This window comes from Bacillus rossius, chromosome 15 (genome assembly GCF_032445375.1).
Source record: "Bacillus rossius redtenbacheri isolate Brsri chromosome 15, Brsri_v3, whole genome shotgun sequence".
Classification (NCBI taxonomy): domain Eukaryota; kingdom Metazoa; phylum Arthropoda; class Insecta; order Phasmatodea; family Bacillidae; genus Bacillus; species Bacillus rossius.
In genome coordinates, this window is record NC_086342.1 from 48,522,399 (window position 1) to 48,540,662 (window position 18,264).

The window sequence follows — 18,264 nt, forward strand, 5'->3', positions numbered from 1 at the left end:
AATATCAACCATGCATTAAATTATTAGATTCTGTGGTTACAATTTTCCATTTGAAAGTAACTTTCCAAATTACCATTTTACTGGTTTTTTACAGCAGGAATAGTCAAAGTCAATCAAATAAAATTTTTTTTGTCTCATATGAGTGAGTTGTGCAAATAATTTTTTTCCCCCAAAATGTATAGCACGTTTAATTTTAGTTTGAATCGTTATTAGGTAATAATAGGGTTATTCAGGATTGCATAGCAAATATATATATATATATATATATATATATATATATATATATATATATATATATATATATATATATATATATATATATATTCAAATAGGGAAATTTTTAGTCTTAGTATTTAATAATTTGGCGCATAGTAAAGATGTTTAAAATTAAAAAAAAAAAAATGTATTTTTTTAATTTAGAATCTTAATTATTCGTTTATAAACTGTTCAGACATGACATTGAGTTACTTGAGGGAAACTGTTTATCATGCAAAACAATATTCTGCATTCAAGATTTATTTTTAAATTGAACTTATGTTTTTAAACGTATGTTTTTACACGATAACTTGAGACTTCTTTCAGCAATCATTTAGAATTATTCACCCCATTATTGTCACCAGACTTACTAATTGTGTATAAATAATATTTTGTTAATGCTACCCAAGTTTAAATGTCCGCTGAATACCTGCCAAAAATGTCTCACCCCATCTTAAACAGATTGTAGTAAAAGTAAGAAAACAACTCGCTTCACGAATGAGTTAGCAGTTGTTAATTTAATAAATTAATTTTTGATTTATTTTCAAACAAAGTTTAAACAGTGTAAATCTGGTACAAACTAAATTGGCAGTGAAATAGCTTTATAATGAGGGAATACTGGGAATAGGAAACTATTACAACATAAATATCTTATGCATTACTGTTACACTATAATCATTGTGACTCAATCTCGACAAAAAAATACATAAAAAACTAAATACGAGTAAATACAAAAATAATAATTCAGACTTCATGCTGCCACACTCCAGACCACCCGCCTAGCAAATTGTTGGTCTAGGAATGAACATGCATAGTTCATTTACACTTTAAGAATTGTGTTGGGTGCTAAAAATTATATAAGTTCAGAAATAAATGGTACGGTAGATGATTAGTACGGAAATAATGTCTCTCAGACACCGAACTGGTGTTAACTTTATTTTTATTAAGACTCGGAAAAAAAAATTCACAGTCATCGTGGCAGCCATCTTGGGACCACAAAAAACAGTACATGTAGAGTATGCAACCTTTATCAAATAATCTCTTCATCGACTCAAAAAACACATTGACTGTTCACAGGTACCTAAGGATGACTACTAACTTTAGACAGTTGTGACTTATGTCCTGTGGTTGCACTGCAGCTATTCTTATTTATGCTCTCCATAGTTCCCAGAATAGTTCCAGGGTAATGCACGGATAGTTTCTGATAGAAGAACATGATGAATTTCTTCGTTGACATTCTTTTTTTTTTGTGACATTAACTTAAATGTGTTATGACCTCACCTCTCAATGAAATTAATATTTTAAAAACTAAAAAAACACACTTTCTATGTTGTATGAACTAAAAAGTAAAAAATAATCTTTAAATTTAAGTAATTTGTTCAAAAGCTAAAGAATGAACTAGAACTCTGTATAACGTAATTTCTTTAATGAACTTAAAATAATAATCAAGTAATAAACAAAACAATTAATCTTAATGAAAAAAATTAGTTTGTGGTGCTCTCATCTTTCATTTTCATAGTGGCTCGGTCCTAGAGAATAGCCATTTTCGGTAGAAAATTTATGACATCTGATATGAAGTGTTTGTTGCTTCCTTCTTTCATTTTCTTAAGGACTCTATCCTGACTAATAGACATTAGTGTTAGAAAATTGATGACAACTGATATCAATTACCCCATGCTTTTTTTATTAACATTATTTGTTTTTTTTATTACTTGATTTTTATTTTAAGCTCATTAAAAAAATTACATTATACAGCATTGTAGTTTATTCTTTCGCTTTTGAACAAATTACTTAAATTTAAAGATTTTTATTTTACTTTTTAGTTTATATTTAATTAAATTTTTTATAAACTCCTCGAAATGCACCACAGGGTCAGTTTCATGGGATGTGCACTCATAAGAGAGATGCTTGAACAAAGTTTTGTTTGTGTGCACGGCCGTAAGAGCGCTAGTGTGCTCACTGCTCAATGTTTGTTTACGATTCGTTGCCAAGGCTCATTTGTAATGGCGGCAATTTTTCTTTCGTATTTTTGTTTAGGACTTTAGGTTATTTGCGTGCTACTTGCTTATTGCTTCGTAGGTGGAAACTGGAAAATATCTGGCGTTTATTTATTCAATTATTTTGTGGTCATATTTTCATTGAGGTAAGATTGTTAAATTGAGTATAAAATTACGTATTAAGTAAAATACAATTCCGCCACGTGTACGAAAATGCTGTGTGCCTGGTTGCGATGATAAATTTGCTGTTAGACACAGCTTCCCAGTTTACGAAGAAACAGTATACAATGAATGGATACAGAGAATAAACGTCAAGAAGCTGAAAACTCTCCACCCTCTTAATGCTGTAGATGTGATTGCAAACTTCAATAGTAATGCTAGTTTGTGACATAGGTGGGTTTAGCATAAATGGCTACTTAGGTCATTCTTCCACCAATGTTTATACGGTTAGTACTGTGCACGGCCACAACAGCGCTGCAAATAGCGTTCTAGCTGTTATTCAGAGAGTGGCCTTTCTATCCCTTCCTCTCTTTTCTATGGTCAGTTTGTGTCATCACAATCATGGATATATAACTATGTATGTATTACAAAGAGCATGCTGATACTTTTAGACTAATTCTTCTATGGAAACGGAAAGCAATATTATTCTATGATAATACTGAAAGTCATTATTATATAAATTTTGTGATGTGTTTCTCCAAAACATTGACCCAGTTAACAATATTTTCGAGAGAAAAAAACATTTCGATGAAAAGGCCAGGACCCGTCCCTCTGAGTGTGAAGGGGGGGGGGGGGGGAAACCAACGCACCAATGTCTCACTTGGTAATACTCCTCGAAATGCAACATAAAATCAATTTTCAGAGTTGTGAAAATTTCAGAGGAAATTTATTCCCCTCCACCGCTGGGGGGCTCATCCAATGTATTCGGATGGTGCCTGAAGATCTCGGAAGCACGTCAGAATCAGCGGACTTAAATTTTCCTGAATTTAGAAAAATCGGGGGCAAGTGACCAACACCTTGAGAGGGGGGGGGGGGAGTCAAATCCCCAGGTACATTTTACACCATGCTCCGACCTCTTGGATCTGAAACAATCAAAATCTAAAAGGAATTGATTTTTGAAATATTTGAAATTTTGGGAGTTGAACCTCCTGGGAAAGAAAAGGGGGGGGGGGGAAATGGAGCATCCTACCACCGAGCAAATTTATCACCATGCTCCGAATTTAAAATCAATATGGCAATTAGAAGTAAGTTAAAATAAAAATTTTTAAGATCTGTTTACATAGTTAGTTACAAGTTTTATAAATTTCTCGAAATTCACTACAAAATCTATTTTCAAAGTCCCAAAAAAATTTGCAGGCAATTGACATGAAAAACTCAATCAAAAACACTTTTTTCAAGCTGTCACAAATAATTCCTGGTGAAATATCACCTGTGTTTCGGTAAGTGTTTTATAGTATTCACCTCTGTGGAACTTGTAATGCTTGTAATACCTGTGTGTGTGTATCTTGTTGGTGGAAGGACTGTGTCTCTGTGGCGTGTGTGGGCCATGAACCAATCAGGTGGTTGTTTCCAGACGGTCTCAGACTGACTCGTGAGTGGGTGCTGAAGCACTTGGCGAGGCTGAGGGAGTCGGGCGTGCCGCAGTCCTCCGACGACAGGGAGACCAACATCCGGAACCTCGTCACAAGAACCATGGCAGAAGCCTACCTGGAGCTGCTGGAGTGGGACCAAGACACTCCGTTCCCTGAGGTGCTCGCTGGTTCTTGTACTTTGCCGAGTGTGCTGCTGCTACGGAATTGTTACGTGGCCGGTGTTATGGCTGTGGAAGAAATCACTTACCGTATTTACCCATGTACCACCCGCCCCCATGTATGACCCGCACCCCAAATTTTCAACATACTCTCTGGAAAAAAATTTTTTTCACTGTAATGTCTATTTACATGTGCCTGCATAAATAGGGAAAAAGAGTCTGTCATTGTAACAACAAAGAAAACTCTTTATAACTGCAGCACAGAATTTTACTAACACAAATGCATGAAATATTAAGAAAAAAACCCAGTAATATTCATTGTCAAAATAGTAGATCAATTTTGCTAAACAACAGACGTAAATTTGGTGAAATAAATTTTAAAATGTTTGTATGCAATAACCACAATCGTCAACTGTTCAGTCCGTTGCAACATCCTGCAAATAAAAATAAAGCTCGTAGTGCCAAATAATTAAAAATAATGAGTGATGCCATAAAACCATTTTATTCAACGTAAAAAAAACCCGTAGCAAAAACGTGAGTTGTATTGATACGCATAAAATGGCGCGGGTTGCCAGTTATAGTTAACTCGGTTGTAAACAGAGAGCGCGTAGCAAGAAGTTTGCGAGCTATCGCTATCGATCTTCGACTACGTGCGCGCGCTCTATACCGAATGATGCCAACTGGCGCTGTTTACGTTTTATAGGTGGATTACAGCGACTCCCGACACATTACGGATAAAGTTTAATACTTTTAAAAAGTCTTGAAAACACATCAGAATACGTCGTATTACGATTATTTAAATTAGAAAGCGTTAATCTCAAAATAAACCGCGTAAATTGCGGGAAGCAGTTTATACGCGCGTTGTAAACAATGGCAATTTATTGCATTGCATCATATGAGGTTAAAACGGGACCGAAATAAAATGGTGCAAATATCGGGAAAAAGTAAATAACGGTAACGTAAATAAGGGGTTTCGCTGTATTTTCATTGTAATAAATGCGTCCAGCATTCGGTAATGTACTATAAATCCAATTTTTTCAGTCTTCATTGTTGTCCAAAACCTCAAATTTCGTGTATGACCTGCACCCCGACTTTTGAATGTTGTTTTTCAGAAAAAATGTGCGGGTGGTACATGGGTAAATACGGTATTTTACTTTCTACACAGAAAAATTTAGTCATTCTTTTTGAACTCATCTTTAGAAGTTGAAAATTATTGAGACTTAATAAAGTGTTAATGATGAATTCTGTAGAGCTGTAGCAAACCGTATATATTCGGTACTGAGTAACGGGTGCACCATCCAGTACCGAGTAACGAAACTTTACACACGAATGAATTTCGTTACTCACATTTTTCGTATGTTTTACGCATGCGCGCACATATTCAATAAATTTACGTTACAAAGAACAATGTTTGTTTATTTTAAGTAAAGTATAATTTGGAAATTCGTCGTCCAAGTTTTTTACTGTTTATTAAAGGTATTGTGTGTGTAGACAAAGTTTGAGATTGGAACAGAAACAACGTAAGAAAGTATTTTTTACAAATTAGAAATAAGTATTTTTTTGTTTTTTATTATCGTGTATTTGCACGTTTTTTTTGTTCTTATCTTAAAAGAGATAATATAATAAAGCCGCTCTAATGAGATTTAATTGTTTCTTGGTTAACAAAAACTGTTAATGATCAAATATTGTTAATTGTTTATATTATATTTATTATTATTTATGCGACGTCATACTGTACGCGTATGCAATACGACTTGATTCGTTGCTGCAACATAACATAGCATGTTATGCGGTGTCAGAAGTAACGAGTAACGTAACGATACGATAGTAACGAGTACTAATTGTTATAGTAACGAATACATATGGGTACGCTTTTACACCTCTAGAATTCTGAAAAAGTCAGTTGGTGTGTTATATAAAATTTTTTTATTAAAATCGTTAATGGTAAGAGTAGAGGATAGAAACTTTAATGTTATGCATAGGCTAGAATAGTATATGAATCAGTTTATATGTGTTGGTTATGGGATGACTTAACTACTCAGTATAGGATGTCATAGTCATAGAGTATAGGATGTCATAGTCTCATAGAGCATTTAACTGGTCCAGCAACCAATGAATCCACTCAGTGTAACCACAAATTAAACATAACAGTAGCAACAGACAACCATTAGTTATAAATAGCATTACCATCCAACAACCATCCGAATATTATAGATAAGGGCACTGAAAATTTGTGAATTGCAATATCTCGAAATAACACTGAACTACCTAATCTCAGTTTGTGACAAAACTGTGAAATGATTTGTTTTGGCTAATTAAAACAGAAAATCACCTGTACAAGTTGGAAAACACAGTTAAACATGGTTGCTACAGGACTAGAAAACTGGGAAAACCGGGAAATGTCAGGGAAATTAAAATGGTCAGGGAATTCCGGGAAATGTCAGGGAAAATTCTACGAATTCTGGAAATTTTAAAGTTGCTTATAATTCAAACAAAGGTTTGTTTTGATGCGCTTGTACCGCTACCGAACGACTCCGCTAAAAGGCTGCTGCTTAAGGCACACGGCAACTGCAACTTTTTTTTTACTTGGTCTACGATTGTCCGTTGCAATAGACTGTTACAACCACCCACCATAACTTCTGGCCAATCCAGGCACTCGTTTGTTCACTAGCGAACCCGGCCTTCATTTGTTCGTGTTTTGATCCTTTTTAATTTGCCCTTGAGACTTAAGTGTTTTGTTCCGTTCCATGCAGTGAACGGGCATGGCGTCGGTTATCTTTTGAAGGCTATTTTCACGTGGAATAAGATGAGTACAAAGCTTATTACGTGAATTTAAAGGCGTTGTTTCAGGTGAAGTTAGTTTTTGATGTTATCATAAGAAAATAAAGTGCATTTTGATAAAGAAGCAATACCAATTCTAATTTTGAAAACTACCAAGCTGATACGAAAACACATGGCTTTTGTGTGCGGTTATGTTTTTGCATTTTTTCTAACTATTTTTTTTTAATTACTTTTTTTTTCATCCGTTATAATCCGTGAGTTCTGTTGCGTGACACTTACATTGTGTATAAAAAAATATGCATAACTGAACATGTTTGTCCCCAGAATCGTTAGTTAACATTGTAAGAATGTAAGAGTATTGCATGTTGTAATGCTGCTATTGTAATTCTCTAAGTAGGCCCGTTATATTGCTATTGTGTAGTAATATTTTTTTAAGAATTCATAAACCATAATTTTTTAACCTAACCTGAAAATATTAATATGTACTTTTTTTTTTTAGCTTAGAGATGTCGAATAAAACTACTTTTAAGGAGAATTGGCTCAAGGAGTCACAGTTTCAGCATATCAAACCCTCTGCTAAAAACATAAATTCTGCGTACTGCACTTTGTGCTACAAAAGTATTCAACTCAGCAATATGGGCCGAAGAGCTCTCACCAGCCATGTCGAAGGAAAAAACACATTCGCAATTCTGCCGTCAAAATAACACAATAAAAAAAACCTTATTTTACCTCATGTTGAAATTTTTATATTACATTTAATCATATGCACGTTAATATTTATGGTATGTACTTCATAAGAAAGTCAGGGAATTTTTCTCTTAAATTTCTGGAAAACAGGGAAAAATCAGGGAATTCTAAGATTCTATTTATGTAGCAACCATGTTAAAGCAAAGTAAAAAAAAAAATGTTTTTATCCCAACTATCTAGACAAACACTGAAGTAACTCCCTAATTTGTTTCTTTAAAACAGAGCGCTAAAAAAAAACAGCACTAGTCAAAAATGTTTTTGAAGTGAAAACTTATTTAGCCACTTTGAGAGATTTTTGGAGGGGGCAAAACTTATGGGTTCGCGTCACCGACATGCTAGTGACCTGTTGCGCCAGACTGGCGAATCACAGCGGCCTGTGTACATGTACTGTGTACGCATATATACAGTAATAGTCTAATACATTGTACATACTCTGTATCGTGTGCGTGTTGGACTCTTTTTTGGATGGGTAAAATCTTGTGAGTTCGCATCACCGACATGCTGTAGTAGCAGTAAGTGAAGTTAATTTTACCACGTGAATACATTACCTAGGTCTGACATCACTGGTAAGTCATAGCTAGGTAATGAATTTTTACATAATTTTTACATACCACTGACATCTGTTGTGACTAAAATTGATGTTAAGGATAAATGATATCATGCTGACATCATACTGATATTTATAGAAATTAAGGTATAGAGAGCTGAGAAAATTGGTATGAAATCTTCTGACACCCTCGCCCGATAAAGTAGAAATCAAGAATTTTAATTGTCTTAATTTAAGTCCAAATTTTATATGATTGCCAGTTGCATACGTAATAATTTTACATGTGATCGTGACCTTTTATCCCTTCTCCCTTAAATGTTTGACTGAATGCATTGTCCTTTGTAGAGGCGTGGTTTACGATTAGCTTATATGAACTTACTAAAATGCCTGGATGTAAATTCGGTTTCGTAGAGTTGCGGATAGCCCATTAGACTGGCGAGCGTTAGGTACTAGGTTCGGATACCGAGTGTTGCGATTTTTCATCTATTATTTTTTGTATTTATGTCACATTGAATTATTTTACTATATATTTATAATTTATAATTTAATAATAATTATGATTTCATAAATAATCATCTTAATAACAATAGTAGCGTTCTTTTTTATTGAGTTATTTATTAGTGTTATTTTATTAAAAAAATAAAAAAATAAAAAAAAGGATTCGAGTGGGATTCGAACCTGAATTGCTAGGCATTTAAAAATATTATTATTATTTGACACTTGGTTTAATCAATAAAATTGAGGTTGATCACTATGTCATCGGTATGTAAAAACCACTTAAGAGAAATCGTACTGATGTCAGACTAACATCATTATTATGTCATTAATATTACGTCAGTATATGATGTAAATAAGTGCGAAATAATTATTTTCCATAAGAGAGTATTTTAATCAAAATAATTCATTTTCCAGTCAGGTAAGTGTGCTTGCTGACTACCATTTTAATCAAGACACCTCGCTCGTTAAAATTTTGCTTGTTAAAATTAAATACAGTACTAATATATGGTTTCGAAATACATTAGAACTACATTTAAATAAATGCTGAATAACATTTTGAGATTAAACCACTTAAAATTAAATTAAATAATTCACACAACACATTGTTTACATAATAAGACATGGGCCTAACATTCATATGTAGGAACTCCCAACATTTCTGAGTTAAAAAATTGCCTGATCTTGAAACTGTTACAAGTAAATCATTTTTACATTACTTCATTGGTTCATTTATCAGACACAAAAATTACTCGCCAATTTAATTTTTATTGTTTAGAGTAGTATTAGAAATGCTTATTATAATTTGTTATATTGTAAAAGAGATTCATTTATCAGTAAAAATGATTCTGTGTTGGTGAAATAAGTATATTGAAGCACTGAAGTTGACATCGTCCCGGGCTGCGCCCTTCTGAGCCTGATGTGCCACCACCTCCACCCTTACACGCTGCGACCCCCTCCTTCCACCACCACCTGCCGAAGTGTGTGTGTGCGCGCGTGCGTTGGCCTGCGCCCGCCGATGTGACGTCAGTGCTCCGCTCCCGAGAGCTGCCGAGCGAGGACGAGCGGTCAGTGAGTCGCGACGCTGCGAGAGGAAGGAGCTTCACGCACCTGTCAGTGATACAGGGGGAAACACACGGGCTACGTCACGGCCCTGAGATCAGAGCAGCCGGGTCCACATGCCTGTTATACATGTGGTGGCGCCCTAGGATTCCACGGACACTTCAACCCCCGTTGCGGTAGCAAAGTGTCACATTCATTGAATAAAAGGCCGTCGTTACGAATAAACAAAATACCTTCCCTCAGTGACCATGAACGGCGCCTGTCTTCTAATCAGGCCATTTGATTCGCGATTAAATCAAAAACCGTCGTACATACAAAAAATTCCATAGAGACATTTTCTAATCGTAATTTAATTTGCTACAACTTTTATTGGACATGTTTTTTTCAATATAGTGCACCGTTTTCAAGCTACAGTGTGAAATTAAGACTGTTTGCAGGGTCCAGAATCTACTTGACTTTAATTTTTTTGTATTCGGTTATTACGAGTATTCGTTGTTACGCAGTGGCGTAGCAAGCGAGTGGCAGGGATGGCCTCCGCCAGGGGCGCCAGAGCAAGGGGGGGGCCCACCGCTGTGATGGTTACTGAACCCTCCCCCCCTCCCCCCCTCTTTTAATCCATGAGGGGGCGCCATTTTCAAGTCTGGCCAGGGGCGCCATTCACCTTAGCTGCACCACTGTTGTTACGAGAATTTTGGCCGCCGTTGTCAGCTCTCGTAGTAACCAACGGCGGCTCCAGGAAGACCTCTTGGGCAGGGCTCTCACACACACGCGAGGATGCAGTTAATAATCATGACATTGCCCTTGGGATATTCACAACATATATGGTCTCAGATACTGACATTTAGTATTTTCGTACAAATTTGGATTGAAAGAAGAGTTTAGCACATTAACGGAAGTATTTAAGTTAACATTAATATTCCCTACAAAGAAGTAAGAAGGGGCTGTCGCCGTGCTCGGGTGAATGGAGGGCGTGGTGTCTGTGCAGACGGTGATGATGGACGCGGAGAGGTTCCGCAGCCTGGGCCGGCAGCACGCGCGGATGGTCGTGCTGGGAGCCGTGCTGCTGACCGCGCTCAGCCTGGCGGGCCAGGTGCAGGGCAGCGCGGCCTTCAAGGAGAAGCTCCGGGGACACGTCAGCGTGCTGCTGGAGGAGGCCAACACGGGCCGGTGAGGCGCCGTGTCTGCAATGGGCCTGCGCCCAAACCACCGTGCTCTATCGCATAGTCGTCGCGCACCTTGTATCAAGTTTCATAAGTATGGGTGCGACGTTCATGCGGAAAAAAAGCATTTAGTTATTCATAAAAACAAAACCTATTCAAGGAAAGTTAAGTTCATTTAAAAGGTAATGTATGCGAAATCACGCCAAACAATTTAAATTAATAAGTCATGCAACAAAAACATTTTGTTAATCTTAAAAAAGAAAAACCAAAACTGTGATGCGAACGTGAGTCGGAGCGCATAACTATCATAGTACACACCACGAGAAAGTGTGGGCTATGAAATGCAGTTAACTGGGCACCAGACAGAGCGCGCCACGTCGTATGAAATCGATGAGCTATCTGTATCGATATTCGACTACGTGCGCGCGCTCTATACGGGAAGCAACATAACCAAACATGAATGATGCCAACTAGCGCTGGCTACATGTTTGTAAGTGGTACACTGCGGCGATGCAAACGAACAGATAAAGATTATAACGTTTAAAAAATCTTTAAAAGAAAATTTACATTCAGACAACTTCGTATTTCTGTTAATTAGATAGGTAACATCGGCATGAATATTAGATTTCAACTTTAAAATACATTGCTTTATACGGGAAAACTACCTACACAAAGAGCTCGGAATCTAATAACATCATGCAATGTGAAAAAATTTTTTTCTCCAAATTTTGATGTTCTAAAATAACAGTGCGACGATTATGCGATAAAACACGGTTGCTTTCTGATGATGGGCTAATATCAAATCAGATGTTTAAAACATTCTACAAGTCGATTCTAATTGCAAATATGTATTGTTGTTGTCGAAGCTATGTTACACTTATTTTATAAAATACAGGAGTGAAGTATAAAATACAACATTAAATGCTTGTAATGTTTGAACTGATATAAGTGAATAACCAATTTGAACCTATATATAACACCATTTAATAAAATTTTAAAATAACCGTGCATATTATTAAAAATTAAACATTAATAAAAGCAAACAAGAGTTCCTTCTTTGAATATTTAAGTAACCAAATTTATTCAAGAAAATCATGCACAACACGAAAAAATATATATATATATTTTTTCATGAGCAAATCTTAAGCCTCCAAATTTTCGAAGTTTGCGACAAATGTGAAGCTTCACATCAGACGCGGAGTTTTACATCACAAAACCTTTGAAATTCCTAGTACCGTATTGGCCCGAATATAAGGCGACCCCGAATATAAGGCGACCTGCAGTTTCAGGAGGCCAAACAAATGTAAAAGTAATTTTTGGTAGAAATTAATGTGAAAATTCATTAGACATACATTTTGTGTTGATAAATCGTTTTTGAATTTATGTATAACAATTAATTTATATTTATCACATTACTTATTTAAAATAAGTTTGAATGGCCTACCCTAAAAGTCAAAAGAAAACAATTAGAAAATATTTACATTTTTAAGTATTACACTATAAATTTTTTCGTATGTTTACTCTAATGAAGCTGCATAATTGTCATCTTCAGAGCTGTTTATTTGTCTAGACCTCGTTCCCCGCCATTCCACTGATGTGTGATTGTTCATTTTTCACAGTTTACTGTATCTACGAATTTAAAATTTTTACAATGGCTATTAATCACTCTTAAAATACAGCAATTAACTTTCCGTTTGACTTAAGCTACGTATTACCACAGAACAAGGCGTATTACTATTTTGTAGTGTGTTAAACGTAAAAAAAGCAAACAAAGAATGCATCTTGCCGGAACAAAACAAGTGGCTAGCTGACATGATGAAGCATACGGCCAAGAATAACTTCGGTTACGTGACCGCGTATATTTGTCCATATTACTCTCTGACAGAGAGAGTCTGTTCTATGAATTTGAAAGAATAATCTATTATAATTATGAAAGGTTTTTACATAAATAAGGAGTGGATTATTAAAATAGCTTTTGAAGCAACGTACCAAATTCCTGTTAATATGGCGTCTTCGTGCGTGTTCGGCAATGTTCGTTTTACAACAAAGAAATATTGTGGAAAGACAGTTGGCAGCCGTGAATTTCCAAACATTACATCCGAAATGTTTGTAAACGTAAACAATCGTTCTGAAAATAACTGTGATATTTTAGTACAAATATTTCCGTTAAAAATCTGAAGATAAATTACCGTAAATATTAACACGCGGTTGTACACAAAGTACAAATATGAATTGTGAAATAAAAGGTTGCCATTTTGAGATGCTTCAACATTCACGTTTTTACTCAATAACAAATATTTTAATTTTCAACTTCAAACAATTGTGAATTACTGCAATATTAGGTGGATTTATCGTTTTTCTCCGTGTGAGGTAACAAAGTTTTAGTTAATATAAAAAATCGTGAACGTTTTGTTAAACAATGTTTCTACTGTAGCTTTCAGCTTGGAACTAATGTTTGCGGTTCTGGCGTCTTGGGTGCGAAAATAAGGCGACTTCCAATTTTTGCATCTCTCGTTTATGTAAAAATGGTCGCCTTATATTCGGACCAATACGGTAATTCCTGTAATTTGTTCTTAAAGAAGCGCTGTTTGGTTTCCTGCAGTGACATTGAAAGGCTGATCCCCAACATCGAGATGCAGGTCGTCAAGGATGTGGAAGACTTCATCAAGGAGACCGGGTCCGTGGAATTGACGCCAGAAAACAAGGAGACGCTGAGTCGGCAAATTCGTGAAATTGGTTCTTCTAGTCACAAAATACGGCAGCTTGTGTGTGAGTAGCACTTTCATTTACCTCGCCAGAAATGTGTAACATCTAACCTTGGTTACGATCAAATTCGTTCATGTTTTCTCATGTTACAAATACACTTAAACAGGAGGAAATTCGAGACACAAAATTTAACGTAGAATTCTTTAAATCAATGCCAAGTGTGATAAATATGTGGGAATTGTGTTTTCACTTACATTTCTGGACGCAAATCGCACGTAGTGTTTGCACCTGCGGTAGAATTCGCAGCCAGAGCAGCTACTTCAGCTATTAAATCATTCTATTTGCAAAGCAAAATTTAGAGTTATTTAATGAAATTGCTGGAATAAAAGTGAAAAAGGCTTTTAAAAAAAACTGAACCCTGGATTTGGAAAAGATTTTTGACAAAGAATTTTTTTAAAATTCATTAAACAGGTACTATAAAGGTTTCTTTTTCTGTTTTCTGGCTGTGTGAACTTTGGTTCACGCCATCCGCCCAAGATGGCAGCACCGCAGATACACATTTCCATTCCGTGTGATTTCCATTCCATTCACGATGTTACTCCTACAAAATGCAGAATACAGAGAGCTAAGATGTTAAACATCAATTAATGTTTTTTTTATTAATGTACTGATAACTAGGTAATACTCAGCAAATATTGATTCAGTGACAGTTTACATTTATCTGAAAAAAATAAGTTTCTTAATGAAGCCTTATTTGCAGTTTTTACATTTTTATTCCAAAACTATTTTAATTTTTTGAACCATACATTCCAAACTTGCGTATGCTGTATTTCTAACTATGTTTTTTCTGATGGACAAGACAAGAATTTAATATATATATCTTAAGAAAATGAGGAAATAGTGTGAGCGGAGTGTAACGGTGCGAAGGCTCGCGGGTGCGGGAGTTCCTGCACCAGAGCATCACGTCGCCCACGGCAGCGCCCCAGCAGGTGCCCCCGGGGCTGTCCTCTCTGCGGCCGGAGCTGACGGCCACGGCGGGCCAGTTCCTGCACCTGGTGTCCCACAACCGCGCCGTGTTCGGCGGCTACTACCACGACATGGTGGCGGCGGCCGTGCCCTAGGACCACAACCGACGCTTCTCCCGGAGCTCCTCGGCCACTCCCGTGACGCGTCTGGTCGGTGTCCGTCTGATGCCTCACACGTTGATGTGTTCCAACAGTACTCACTGTACATGCCCCTTCGCGGCCGACGCCTACCCTCGACGCTTCTTCCGGAACTCCTCATCACAAACAGCAGTCGCAGCCACTTTCGTAACACGGCTGGTGCAACGTATCACTTACGTTTTAACAGTACTTAATGTTTAGTTTCTTTTTAATATACACATGCCACATCTGTGTGTGTACACCTGTGCTAACTGACTACTCAAAGTAATCCAGAAACCCTCTTATGTCTTGGAAGGTCCCGGTGATTCAAACCTTTGGGCGTGATGGCGTGACAATGTCACATATAAACTAGGGCTGTACGGGATAGGTAATTTTGGTTCGGGAAAAATTCGGGCGGGAAGCTATGATTTCCCTCGGGAAACGGGACGGGAACGGGAATTATTTAAAAGTGCAATATGTATCCAAGCAAATTTATTTATTTCAAAAATGGGCTATCAAAACCATATCATTTTAACTTTTAAAAGCCATAGTATTAAAATAATAATTTTGAAAAATAAACAATACTATGAAATGCCTCCATTTTCGTGTATGAACACCAGTTCCTCTGTATGTTCTGAGGAAAGGGACATACGCTTGGGGGATACAATGTTCCCAGCAGAAGAAAACACACGTTCACTTGCTGTTTCTGTTGCAGGGATGCCTAAATACTGCATTGCAACTTTACACACGTTAGGAAACGCATCTTTTCCTTTTTCTCTCCACCACTTTAGGGGATCATCACTTCTTTGTATAACAGGCATACTGAAATAGCAATCAGTTTCTGATGACATGATCTGGTTACTTGATTCACTCTCAGCAAGTTCGTCAAAAACACTCCAGAGAGAAGTAGAACTCTGTGCCAACTCACTGGTACCTGCAGTTGTTACTGAAAGAGAAAGAAACACCACATTCTTACACAATGCTATAGTGGCTTTTGTATAAATAAAATAACTAGGCCTACAAATAAATTAAACAATACCTGGTTGTGCCGTTGCCTGTGTGATTTCTTTTACTTTTTTATCCAGGTGGTTACGTGCCAAAAGTTTTTCTTCCGTTGGAATTACAACAGCCTTAAACCTCGGGTCAACTAACATTGCAGTATAGTATGGCTCTTTTCGATCGTAGCATGGAAATCGTGCTTGGAGAGCCAGAAGTACCTCATTTGCAAACTCCCATCCCTGTTTTGCATTGGTGTTGATGTAGGCCTTCAGACAATTTTTTAGAGAAAAAATGACCGGAATGACCATTGATGCTAATGGTGAACGTTCACCACAAAGTTGGGTTGTAGCATCATACAATGGTTGCAATATATTAATGTAAGAGTCAATAAGGTTCCATTCACTCAACTGCAGATTGTCCATGTTCAGTGTTGGTAAGTGACGAGAAAGAGGTATCTTGTTGTCAAACAATCTCTTCAGCATTAAAAACTCTGAATTCCATCTAGTCTGACAGTCTTGAATCAAGTTTAGTACCGGCAGATCTAGTTCTTCTTGAATTTGATGCAACTGTTCAGTTGCTCGCACACTGTGTTTGTATCGTCCAACAATCGAACGTGACTTTTTCAGTACCTCTTTGATCTCACATGTTACTTTAACAGCATCTTGCAATACAAGCTGCAGTGTATGTGCAAAGCACTGCAGCTGCGTAAACTTAAGTTTGCATAGTGAAAGTCCCAACTTAAGGTTTCGTCCATTATCACTCACAATGTACATGTCCACTTTGTCCCCTGCATTTTCTAAGTCCCATTCATTGAAGCACTCTACTAGTTTCTCACTAATTGCTTCACCAGTGTGTCCACCAGGAAAGCTGTAACACCCTAAACAGTACTTCTTCATGTCGAAATCTTCAATAAAATGACATGTCAGCGACATGAATGCTTCGTTGCTAGCAGATGTCCACAAATCACAAGTGAATGATAAAGAAGCAATTTTGGATAAACTTATTGCATTGGCAATATGTTCAGACATTTTTGCCTTTGTTTTGTTGTACAGTTCAGGTATTACTCTTCTTGAAAAAGTGTTACGAGATGGCACTGAATAAAGTGGTTGAGCTATTTTAAGGACTTTTTGAAATTTATGATTTTCCACTGTACTGTATGGCAACATAGCATCAGCTATCCATTCCCCAATACAGTTTGTCAGTGAAATGGCCCTTTCATGTGTTGAAGGCCATTTGTAAGCTTCGTCTAAGCGAAGTTGCTTCTTTGTTGGTTCTAAAGTTTTTTCCCCAATATTTCCGCCTTTCCGTGTTGCTTCTATCTGTTCAAGTTCTTTTTTCAAATTTGGATGTTGCATCAGATGTCGAAGCAACCCAGATGTGCTACCAAAATTGGTTTTTAAAACCTTTTTGCATTGTTTACACTGTGCAGACACATTATCTGGCATTTTTTGGTAAAAAGACCAGATAGGAGTTTTTAATTTGGTGTGGCGACTTTCCATGATGAAATTCACGTACGTAAACACACACACCTTATGTAAACAACTTCACACTAAAATACTCGCCAACACAGATAATATCACAATGCGTTTAAAACCGGAGTAAAATACATTGAATATCTTGTTCTGTAGAGAAAGGAACCTGAATCTCTGGCGCTCGGCTTTGTGTGTGGAACAGCATCGGTGACAAACTTTACGATATGTAAATATTTAGAAATAACATTTCACCACAGTTTCTCTCAACGCCTATCTTTGCTTTCACCGTCGTTTGTCCTAAACACCAAATTTATGAACGTTCAAATACATTTCGATGTAATATACATCAGTGTCGCCAACGTCTTTCCGCAATATTTCTTATTCGTTAAAACGAACATCACCGAACATGCACGAAGACGCCATATTTACAAGACTTTGAACGTTCACATCACCAAACGTTTTACTCATGGCCGTATGGTACACCTTGGCAAGTGGCACAAAAAAAATGTTTACAATGGCAAACGAAGCTGAGAAATCGCCGTGGCCACAAACGAACGTAGTAAACTAAATACAGTTTACACAATTTGCTTTACTTTTGTTGTTCCGTCTAAACTTGTGTCACGGTTAGCTATAAAATGGAGCGCTAATGCAACATTAATTGCGGGAAATGCTTTGCATTAAACGGGAAAATAATGCATTAAAACTATAGGGAAAATGACGGTGCCAGTTAAAAAAATACGTTAATTACGCAAATTCGTATATCTCAGGTACGTAAAAATGAGGTTCTACTGTAATCACAGAAAACTTATGTTCCGTTACGACGACACCTAAAGATAGGTTACGCAGTGATTTTATCAGAAAAATTATCCATATACATTTTCGGGAAATATTACTTTCCCGAATAATTTCGGGAAAAATTCATTCCCGAAATTTCCCGAAAAATCGGGATCCCGCCCAGCTCTAATATAAACCTTTTAAATGACTAAATAATATATGTTTGTGCACACTTGATTCAGATGGTTTTTTTATCTTAATTGTTCAAGTGGTTTAGTTAAAATTAACAATCAATTTAAATCTACTGACACTACCTAGCATAATTGAAAAAAAAAATTTTATTCCCACGAAAGAGTCTTTTGCATGAGATGTGTTTA

The 18,264-nt window shown here is 36.6% G+C and overlaps 1 protein-coding gene across 6 annotated transcripts in view; it reads left to right on the plus strand.

The window, feature by feature from the left end:
• Positions 1-14,892, plus strand: part of LOC134539623 (T-complex protein 11-like protein 1) — a 37,894-nt gene extending 23,002 nt beyond the window's left edge. For all 6 annotated transcript variants that reach the window (XM_063381800.1, XM_063381802.1, XM_063381799.1 and 3 more), the window contains exons 8-11: positions 3,826-4,001; positions 10,620-10,801; positions 13,397-13,563; positions 14,428-14,892. In XM_063381800.1, the coding sequence (XP_063237870.1) occupies positions 3,826-4,001; positions 10,620-10,801; positions 13,397-13,563; positions 14,428-14,621 (719 nt within the window). In that variant the 3' untranslated portion in view covers positions 14,622-14,892. The remainder of the gene's footprint in view (positions 1-3,825; positions 4,002-10,619; positions 10,802-13,396; positions 13,564-14,427) is intronic.
• Positions 14,893-18,264: the final 3,372 nt, after the last annotated feature.